Raw genomic sequence first — 11,206 nt, 5'->3', positions numbered from 1 at the left:
AGAAAATGAGCTATTTTCTATATTTTAATGACCATGATTAAAAATCGATGGTAAATAAATATAATAAAATATGATAAACGATATAAAAGTTTAAATTGTGACCACAGACATTGAAATATTTAGAATAGTCAAAATATTCGCTGGTAAAAACTAATAACCACATTAATTCCATCCACATTAATTTAATTCTTTTTAAATTAATTATAAATTTGTGATTGCTAATATATTATAAGTTCAATGATCTTATTTTATTTAAATACTTTAATATTTCATGTTTGTTTTTTCAGTATCATACAATTGAAAATATAAAAACTTATTGAGTTTAGAAATTTATTAAATACATCATAGACTAAAATGTTAAATTTGAGGATTAAATCATCGTTTTATTAAGACATTTTTGTTATATTTATGTAAAGTCATCCATATAATTTGATTCTTTGAAATGTATTTTAAGATTAAATGCATATGTATATGTATTTTAAGATTGAATGTGAAAATGTACTATCAAGTATGAGACTTTATACCCAAACATCCAAACACTGTCTTATCTCTTTCTTCTATAAATTTGGGAAACTAGGGTTTGTGCTGGGGCAACTTTCATCTTTAAATTGGCGCCGCCGTCAGTGCTGCCCCCTCCAAATCTAGGGTTCCAAACCTCTATATATAGGATGGCGTGCTTAGAGTGGCTGCCAAATCGAAGATGAGAGACTCTTCAATGTCTCCCCGGAGCTGGATCTATTTGTATGCGGTAATGTAGTAGAATAGTTGATTTGTCGTGATTTTTGCAACATTCGAAGAGCATAGAGCGTAAATGGAGTTTGGGAAATGATGAGAATCTATCGACTCATGTTTCAGAGGCTCAGTGACTATCTGTTGCTCTGCTGAACGATTTTCTTTTGCACGTCAGTCTGATCCCAAACTCATTCATGCAGCTCCGATTTCATTTTATCGATTAGGGATTTTCATTTTACGTTAAATGAATTAAGTTTGACACTGCAATTATATTACTGCAAGAATTTCCCACCGCTGCTACTTGTTCTCCTTTAGGATAGAGGAGATGAGGTTGGCCCTAATAATAGGATGGAACAGATGGGATATGGTCACAAGTACACCGCTCTACTTGATGATGCACTCAGTATTCTGTTGCTATCCTGGGTTCTGGGTAAATTTCATCTCCTGATCTATTACTGGTCATAGTTTTATTTGTTTGAACGTCTTTCGCTGTTGGTGGGAGAAGAAACCAAAAGATTGAAGGGGAGTTCTCCTCTCAAGTTCTAGTGCTAGGCTCTATTTTAGATATATGTGTTTGGATGCTACACACTCTGTTCATCAGTGACCGTTGGATTATAAAAAGTTGGGTATTTTTACTGGGTTTGTTTATTATAATATTATAAAAAAACAAAAATTAACAAAAATATAAATAAAATTAACCTATTAATACAAATGTGGTCACCCAATTTTTTTTCTTATGAACACCGTGATTTTAAGTCGTGGATGGTGTCCGCGATTTTAAACTTTTTCTTTTTTTAAAAGAAATTCTTTTTAATAAATAAAGGTTGATTGCCAATTTTAGCTTTATTTTTAAAGCAGGTGTTTAGCTTTTATTTATTAAAAAAAGATTTTTTTAGAAAATGATTTGAAGTCGCGATTAGCATCTACGATTTGATGTTGCGGATAACATAAGGAAAAAAAAATTGGGTGAGTTGGGGTACTATATTTGTGTTAATAAATTTGTTTTGTTTGCATTTTTGTTAATTTTTTTTGGTATTATTATAATAAATAAATCATTTTTATTGGCATAACCCTTTATAATCCAATGGTCTTGGATGGATTGAGATTTTCGTACCCAATCCATCAAAAATTTCAAAATAGGTGATAAGGAAACTCAAGATTTACGTGGTAGTTGAAGGGTTATTTATTTTTTTTATTACTAAAAAATAAAATAATTATATTAATATAATTTAATTAAATATATTAATATTATTATAACGACTCACGGTTTCTAACCGCAATTCTGATTAAAAAATATTTTTTTAAAAATAAATTGTCAAGTCGCAATTGCAAATGGCGACTTGGTGTTGCGATCCAAATCACGACTCCAAGTTGTGATTTGTGATCCTGATTTGAGCATTTTTCTTTTTTTTTTTTTAATTTTGTTTAGTTAAATATTTTATAAATTAATTATATAAAATTAATTTTTAACAGCATATTAAAGTTTAAAAAATCATAATATTATTAATTTAAATAATTATAATTAAGTATATAAATATAATAATGTATATTTTTTTGTATAATTGTAAAAATTATTTAATTGAGCATAAATTAAAATTGTGTAATAGCTCAATTAAATAAATATATTAATATAATTACAATAATTAAATCACAATAACCTATATAAGGTGAGATAAAAATTTAACTATATGATAATATTTATATTTATTGTAATATTTATAATAATTAATTATAATTATATTAATTAATAACTTTTCAAACATTGATTATTATGAGAAAATATGTAAATTTATAATCAAATATTTATAACATAAAAATATTAATAATAATAATAATAATATATAATGTTTTAAAAAAAGTACACATAATAACTATAATTAACTTACATTAATGTATCAGTGTGGGGTCGCATATCATAAATAACATTTTAAACTCCCACAAAAACATTTACTTTTATATATTATATTAATTTGTAATATCTCATCAATTAATAGTGAATATTTTTCAAGTCTTATTGGTGAATCAGTTAAAATTATATTATAAATTTAAATTTAAATTATCAACAATCAATATAATAATATATATAATATTAAAAAAATAATTAAAATATCAATTTATTGGGAAGATATTACAAATTAATCAAAAGTAATTGATTTTCTCATTTTGATTCGGATTGCTTTAACATTAATTTATTAACTGTCACAATTTGAATTATATTTTCACTTATGAAGGAATATAGTTCAAGAATTAAGGAGGATATATAAAATCTTATAATTTCACTCATTATATGTATATATGTTTAAAATATATATATCAACGTAAATATTTTTTCATAAAGTGAGACAAATACTTAAAGTTCAAAATTTTGCAAACATTTTAATTTATTTACCACTATTTAGTGTAAATTATAAATAATTAACCATTATTTATTGTAAATTATAAATAATATTTGTATTTATTATAATTATTATAATAAATTTTAATATTAATTATAATTAATAATATATAATTTTAAAATTAAATAATTATAATATATAATATAAATATATATATATATAACATGGATGACACGTCTGCCGAGGCAAGCATGCGTGCCTTGAAATTGGCAGCCTTACAAGTTGCGGATCAAACTCGAGTTGAGCATATTTTAAAACAAAGGATTTTTTAAGTTGAGTCGTGGTTCACAACAGGCCAATTTATTTAAAAAAAATTAAATTTTTATTCGAGTCATGTTTTGAAAACACGACTCATCACAGTAATATTACATTGTTTAATTAAATTATATTTATATAATTTATTTATTTTTTATTAATAAAAAAAATTAACAAATATAATTTTTGAATTAAAAAAAAAAAAAGTGGATTCGTGGATGTTATCCATGACTTCACACCAAATTTTAAAAATAAAAAATGGTACGTCATGGATCGTGTCCATGATTTTCATTACAAATAGTTAATAAAATTTGTATTTGTTCTTTTTTTTCTTGATTTATTAAAAATAAATAAGCCAACTGTTCTAGGCCGTTAACTTACTTTGACCATCTTTTATAGAAAAGAGAAATATTGGCCATGAGTTGTTAGTTTAAACATATTTTTGTTCTAATATAATTGTAAATAAACCTAATGCACCTGTTATGTATTTGTGAGAAAGTTAGATCACTAATTGTGACTGAGCTGATTTGTGGTTTGCTTAGCAAAAGGGAGTGGAGACGCCAATCATCTGCAAGAAACAATATAGGAACTGGAGGGCCAGGTTCCTGGTTTTATAGTATCAAGAGCATGGAGCAGGATTCTAAAGTAAAACCATTCAATGTTGTGTCCATTTAACATTGTCTATATTTTTTGCTATCACTGTGTGAAATAATTCATGCAGCCATGTTATATGATCTCAATGATCTATTGAAACAAGGGCATTTTGGAATGGGAGATACGATCCTTTTTACTGTGATGTTTGAGGTTACTTTATGGACCACATTTCATTAGCTAGTTCATCAGTCTGTGGCCTGTGGTGTGTTAACCAGTGATGGATGGGCTTTCCTTTCTTCTGGAATAAGAATAATGTGTTATTGAACTTCTTTTATTGGATTGTACTGCAATACAGGAACTAATGAAGCTTCTACAATGGGCTGATAATTGTGACAATAATGTGCATTTCAACCATCTGCTTCCGGAGCTTCATTGGAGCCAATATATCTAACAGCTTTGGCAATCTCATCCTACGAAACAGGTTGTGTTTTGAATCTGTGGGAGAGAGTTTGTACGTGAGGTATCATTATTTGTTAGTCATGATTGTATTGATATGTCGATGAAATGAATGAATTGATTGGCTGCAAGAATTCAACTCATTTAATTCCTGGAACCTGTTGTGTTGAAATTGTAGTGTTAGAATATTATATAATCCTTGTACATGTGATTTACAGAAACGTGTGGTGAGATAGCGTACATAAGCATTGGTGTCGTGTGGTCGGTCCCGATGAACATGGCCTGAGCTTTAGATAATAGAATACCAGGCCGAACAGGATGCATATAGTTGTCTTGTCCCTCGTAGTAAACCTCTGCCCCATTGTTCTCGAAATTCAACTTGCGTCATACTTAACCCAAACGCAAGACGTAATTATAAATCCTAACACACTTATATTTTCCAGAAGAACCATCAACGATGCATCATTACATAAAGTAAGTGTTTTTGTTAAGTTTTTAAGTGAACCGAGCCACTCATTAGCGTTACAAGAAAACAGAAAATCAGGGGCGATATACTTGGGATCTTTTTTGGGCTTTAGATTATATGCACAATACTTGCCATTTGTATAATCAATGATGAGATCACAAATTCATCAAAATTAATTATGCAAAAATCAATTATCTTATAGTCCATCATGTGAAACTGGGCCGATGGCAACCATTTTCACAAGTTAAGTTGGAATTAAGTTTTCACATTGGATGGGTAAACGAGATTTGAAATTTAAGAGTATGTTTGTTTGGGCGAAAAGTGGGAGCATAAGAGAAGTTGAAGTAAAATTGAATGTATAATTAATAATTTGGTGTTTGATTAGAGGGAAGAGATGGATGTGAAATAGAATTTGATGTATATGAAATCCCTTTAGAATCCAATTCTGTTTTTCCTCTAAAATTAGGAGGAAAAGTGGAATTATAAGGCTCAAAAGATAAAAAAGTACAGTTTTTATTTTTATTTACTCTATTATCCATATATATTTATATATATAATTTCCCCCTAAAGTCGTATATGATATCAACAAAAGCACTGATGTTTAAATTCAAATTCATTAATCGAAATATTCTTAGTAATGTTTATTTTATTTAAACTAAATAGTTTAAAATAAATGAACAATACTCATTTTGATGAATATTTTTATTAATAAAAAATATTCTTATTGTTATTCGATAAAATATTTTTATTGATAAGGTTTTTAAATTTTTGATATACTAAAATTGTATTAGTGATATTAATTTATTTATTTTCTAATGCAAAATAAAGAAAAGAGTTATTCAGTAAAACTACAAAATTAGTTTTTTCTTCTCAATGTGTTTTTCTCGTAAAAGTATTTGAGATTTACTTCTATTGACAATTGTTATTCTTTTCCTCTCCTTCCCATTTCATTTCTCCTTTCCCTTCCCTTTTACTCCCACTTTAATCAAACGAACTCTAAATTGGTTTATTTAATCAATGGCTGAGTCATGCATCCTTTTTAATCGTAATGCTGTCATGTGATTATATTGTCGCTAACACCTCAAACTGAATGTACATGGCTAAATCTTGAAAAACAAAATTAAGCATGATATATACATATATATGTGTTGACGCTTATTTTCAGGGTCATCGCCGCGTTGGATCGTTTACCTTGTTCATACATTGTAGTTCAAGTCAGTAGAGATTCCAAAAGCATGCATCAAGAGTTGCACAAGCCTGGCTATATAAACTGATGACTGATTTCCAACTTACAGTTCTTTATATTCAGGAAGCCGTCCTGCAATTGCTGTAGTGAAGCAAACGATGCAGGTACGCTATGTATTGCTTTCGGTTCTAAAAAGACATGAATTTGTTCATCATATATATGATTAGATGACATTCTGCATTGTTTGCAATGTATAAAGCTTATATCGTTGTATTTCATTTAATCTTTTCATGTTACAGCAGAAAATTGTTATAAAGGTACAGCTGAAATGCAATAAATGCAGATCCAAGGCCATGAGTATTGCAGCCATGGCATCAGGTGAGTCAGTGATTGATTATATGAAAGAACAATAGCCACCATTGAGCATTGTAACTAAGGTTTAATCTTTTTTCTTTCTTCTTTTGTCATATGTGTGTATCTAAGTACAGGGGTACTGTCGGTGCAATTGGAAGGGGACAAGAGAGACCAAGTGGTGGTGATTGGAGACGGGGTGGATGCAGCCGGAATGACCACCTTGCTCAGGAAGAAAGTTGGCCATGCAAGCCTTGAATTTGTGGATGACCTGAAGGATTAAATGTGTATTCAGAATCTCAGATGTAGTGACTTCTTGATATACAAGTTAGAAATCAGGCAACACAGATATGAAGCTGTAATATCATTGTTTCTATTAACAGTAACAGTAACAGTAAAGTAAATCTGCAACATTCTTTGAGGTTGGCATATTTCCATATATAAATCGACATTTTCTTCCAGGCAATGAAGTTACTGATAACATTCATACAAACAAAACACATAAGTTACATGTAGGGTAAGTGAATTTGTTTTTTGGGCTGAAGGAACTTCTACGTGTGCTGTAGTTCTCATCCTGTTCTTAAGGACAAACTGCCTATCTTCCGACAAGTAATTACAAAAATTTTAATAAAAGCCAGGGTCCCAGGTGAGTTGCTCTGTACTTATCTGCCTTGTTATAGACAGGTCCAGATGTTCATCTGAGGCATGCATCTGCATTAGTCTATTACGCATATTCTGGAATGAAGGATTCTCCAAAATACAGGATGTCTGATCTCCAAGTAGTGGATCCAATGAGAAATTCACGAGGGCTTCTGCAGCGTTGTCTCTCAGCTCGTCGGAATCATCCTCCAACATATTGATGAGAAGGGGTATCACTCCAGAATTAGCAAGGACTGTTCGATTGGCCTCGTTCAGACTCAGCTGAGCAACAGCTCCTGCAACTTTTTCTTTAACATCAATGTTCTCGTCCTTCAGAAGCTCGACTAAAATTGGAATGGCACCAGAGTTCTGCAGTATAGGTAATGAGTATTTATAACTTGAGAGATCCCATATAACATCAGCAGCAGCAGCCTTTGCTCCAACATCATCTCCTCTAAGAATACCGACCAAGTGTTCAACAATTGTTACTGCATTTTCTTCATCAACAGCTAAGACACAGAACACATCCTCAGCAATTTCTTTGCCGACAGGATCAGAGCTTTTAAGTAGCTCGGCATACAAAGGAATTGCTCCTGCTTGGGCAACAGGCCTAATGTGATCAACATGAGAAGAGATCACACCAAGTGCATTACCAGCCACTAGTTTCATGGTGGGGTCTCCCTCCTTAAGTAATTGCATAAGCACTTGCAGAGCACCCGCATTCACAAGCGTACGACGAGCTCTTTTAATCAATCCAAGTAAGCCAATTGCCTGAGCAGCCCTAGTTCTAGAGACCACGCTGCCACACCTAGCAGCTTCAACAAGATGATGAACTTTTCTCGATCTCCACAGAACCTTTCTAACCTCTCTTATAAGAGCCAACACACTCAAGATTTCTAATAAGATCAACTTTGAATGACCAGAGCAGGAACTTAGCATAGTAAGAACAATCTCTAGCCCACCATTACTAACTAAAATCATGCGATTCTGGCCCCAAAATGTAACAACATTCCTAAGACACTTCAACAAAGCCCTCTGTGAGCCCTCTTCAGAATTGGGTAATAGTCTCAGCAAAAGAGGAACCGCACCCATTTGACCAATAAGATTGGCTAATCTGCCTTCTCCTTGGGAAGCAATGCATTTCAAGCTGTATGCGGATGCCTCTTGAACCAAAGGACTCAGGTCAGTTGGCGGACTTTCAAGAAGCTCCAATAAAATGGGCACAGTAAGTGCCAAAATATTTTCTGGGGCATATCTGGACATCTTCGCAAGCCTGATCGTGGCCTGAATTTTAGTTGCATCATTCTCAGATGCAATCACATTAGCAAAGAGATGGAACGCTTCGTCCCAGTTTCTGCTATTGCTGCTCCCTGCTTCTTTGCCCTCCAACAACTCTTCCATAAAGAAGAATACAATATTGCTAGGCGATCCTCAATCTATTCTGTAGAAATGAATTTTCCATAAGAGGATGAACAAATTTAGTGTCCATCTTAGACAAAAATCTCATTACAGTACAGCACACAAGGTCCTGAATGTTTCAGTATAAGAACAGAATAACAACTAAGCAAAGGTATACTGGGATCAGACTGTTCTTATAATCAAACAACAGAACATCAAGATAACTAGAGGTTTGCATCGCAAATGATCAACAACCCACCAGCACCACCAGCACCACCAGAACACGCTGATATGGAGTAGGTATGAAATCTCTTACATAATTTCAGAAACGAACAAAACTTAGAAATGTAACAAAAAGATTAACAGGTTTACCTTTACCCATTGCCCCAATATTCAATACTATCACCACCACAAGAGATAGGACACAAAAATTGTTCTCCAACTCATCAGTTTAGCTTAAATAAGGAAGCTTCAATCCAACAAGGGAAGGAAACCCCAATTCACATATCAGAGATTAACGGAATTCTTCGGTAGAATTTAGAACAGATACAAAATTTTGAAAACAGAAAGATAAAATTTCATTTAATTCACTTCAAAATTAAGATCATTTCCATTCAGGGGGGGAGAGGATGAAAGACTTGCCTTGCTTCGCTGAGATTTTTCACCGTCATTCGCGCCGCCGACCGTCGGAGCAGAAGAAATCAAGAAAGGGCCTATTTCGAACAAAATTGCAATTTGGGCCCAATTTGAGGAGTGGAGGTCAGCATTATGATGTAGAATAACATGGGCCGCCTTAGCCCTAACCCATGACTTTGATCATATCTCTCTCTGCACTCTGCATCTTCTCCTCCCCTCTTGTAATTTTTCATCACATCTCACATAACTAATAAAAAGAAAAATAATAACAACAACCATTACATAAAACATCCTTTTAAATTTTACCAATAAGTTGGAAAAATAGAGCATTATCCAGAAATAATAGCAAAGATACTATTTACAACTCAACTTACATTCCACGGTCGAAAATTAAAAATTATGAATGTTCGTAAAATATTTTTCGAACCTCATTTTTATATTTTTAAAGAAATACATATTATATCAGCTCTAATCAATTTATTTTATCTCTGACCCAACGTGACTATACACCTTACATCAATTATTATTATTGCACTTTATTTTTGTAAATTTCCTCAAATTTAGTTTCCAGAAGAACTCATCGCCAATTTATATATATCAAATTAAGTTTTTACACATCTAACATTAGAGAGATACTACTAACGGGTGGATGCATTTGGTCGAAAATTCAGAGACGGGATATAATAATTACTGCATAGTATGTTATTGGGACTGTATGCAGCGACATTTAATATATATATATATATAATATGTGGTGCATATATATATATATACACACGCACAAATTCGCATATGTAACAAGTCAAATGGTAGAGAATTGGAGGGGACAAAGGGGTAGGAAATGAGTTGGTGTTGGATGTAATGCAACAATGACAAGGTTGCTTTGTCTCCAGCAATCCAGTCCCATGCACCATCCCATTCTGGATAAGGTTTCGCCCCACATCACTCTGCTGCATGTGATTCCTCTCACCTACACAAACACATTCATTTTATTTTTTTTTTTAAATTTCTTACAAATTCATATATAGTTTTTATGTTTGATAGTGTAGAGCCATTGGGAATATATGTTTTCCAAATCTTATATTATAATATTTTTTAAATTAGAACCATAAGAATCCGCAGTATTTCAAAATAATAATATTTATTTTCATTAGCATTCTGATTACTCTATAAGCAAATATCATAATAACGACACCCCCACCAGTATGAATCATTTTAACAAAATATATTTGACAAATATATATATATAAATTTAAAAAAATTCAATTAATCATATAATAGTTATAAACATACTTAAAATATAATCAATTAGGGTGCGATAACAATTAATAATTAATACGAGTAAAAAACATTGGAATCCCAACACAAAATCTGTAATATTAGTACCATGTACGTAGTAGACCCAAATTTCCTACATTTAATTGTAATTAGAATCATAATATAGCAACATTGCTAAAAGACCATAAATATTTTGGTCGCACGTTGTCTGATGAATAATGCACACGTTCTTGTCTGGTGTGGGCTCTCAGATTTAAATTATACATCCAACCAACTAATAAATAAAAAGATAACCATATGAAATTAAAATAAAATAAGTCAACTTCTTCTGCAAAATTGCTTCGGGGAATAATAAATTAATTTATATAATTAGGTATCGAAAATGAATTTTAAATAATTTTTTTAAGATAATTAGTAATCTTAAATAAATTAGAGCAAAAAGGCAACCATCAAAGTAGATTAATATCTGCATGGAGATTTTAACGTAAGGAAAGATTTATTATTAGTTATGATGTTAGTAACTATTTTATTCCGATATTTTTTTTTATTTAATCAATTTTTATTCAAATATATTTTTCATTTATCTTTAATATATAGAAATTATTCAAGAAAAAAATAGAAGAAAACAAACATAGAAATGGCGTAATTCTGAAACAGCGAAAAAGGAAAAAAGCAATTAGAAAAAGTAGGAGGGGTCAAAACGCAAATAGAAAAAAGTATAAGCGGGAGAAGTGGGATATTATGATAACTAATGGGCCCGATTCCAGCGCGGATCCGAACCACCACATCAACTATATCAAATATCAAATCCCCCCCTCT

The 11,206-nt window shown here is 31.4% G+C and overlaps 2 protein-coding genes and 1 long non-coding RNA gene across 5 annotated transcripts; 2 read left to right on the top strand and 1 right to left on the bottom strand.

Moving 5' to 3' along the window:
• LOC105174949 lies at positions 536 to 4,302 on the top strand. Its single transcript, XR_002288153.1, has 2 exons — positions 536 to 1,162; positions 3,926 to 4,302. It is a non-coding gene; the product is annotated as an uncharacterized LOC105174949 (long non-coding RNA).
• Positions 6,143 to 6,776, top strand: LOC105174948 (heavy metal-associated isoprenylated plant protein 47). Of its 2 annotated transcripts, none has more exons than XM_020698345.1 (3): positions 6,143 to 6,249; positions 6,385 to 6,463; positions 6,574 to 6,776. In XM_020698345.1, the coding sequence occupies exons 1-3, from the start codon at positions 6,244 to 6,246 to the stop codon at positions 6,717 to 6,719; spliced, it is 231 nt and encodes a 76-aa protein (XP_020554004.1). In that variant the 5' UTR covers positions 6,143 to 6,243; the 3' UTR covers positions 6,720 to 6,776. The 2 variants fall into 2 exon arrangements, with proteins under 2 accessions (XP_020554004.1, XP_011095517.1); XM_011097215.2 differs by having other exon boundaries at positions 6,159 to 6,249; positions 6,388 to 6,463.
• Positions 6,967 to 9,346, bottom strand: LOC105174947 (vacuolar protein 8). Of its 2 annotated transcripts, none has more exons than XM_011097211.2 (2): positions 9,116 to 9,346; positions 6,967 to 8,516 (listed from the first exon to the last, which is right to left on the bottom strand). In XM_011097211.2, exon 2 carries the CDS (start codon positions 8,474 to 8,476, stop codon positions 7,061 to 7,063), a length of 1,416 nt encoding a protein of 471 aa, XP_011095513.1. In that variant the 5' UTR covers positions 8,477 to 8,516; positions 9,116 to 9,346; the 3' UTR covers positions 6,967 to 7,060. The 2 variants fall into 2 exon arrangements, with proteins under 2 accessions (XP_011095513.1, XP_011095516.1); XM_011097214.2 differs by having other exon boundaries at positions 6,967 to 8,511.

The sequence above is a fragment of the Sesamum indicum genome, linkage group LG12, assembly GCF_000512975.1.
Source record: "Sesamum indicum cultivar Zhongzhi No. 13 linkage group LG12, S_indicum_v1.0, whole genome shotgun sequence".
NCBI classification, from domain to species: Eukaryota; Viridiplantae; Streptophyta; class Magnoliopsida; order Lamiales; family Pedaliaceae; genus Sesamum; species Sesamum indicum.
Note: the sequence above shows the minus strand (reverse complement) of the source record. Positions and strands in the feature narration are given on the sequence as shown.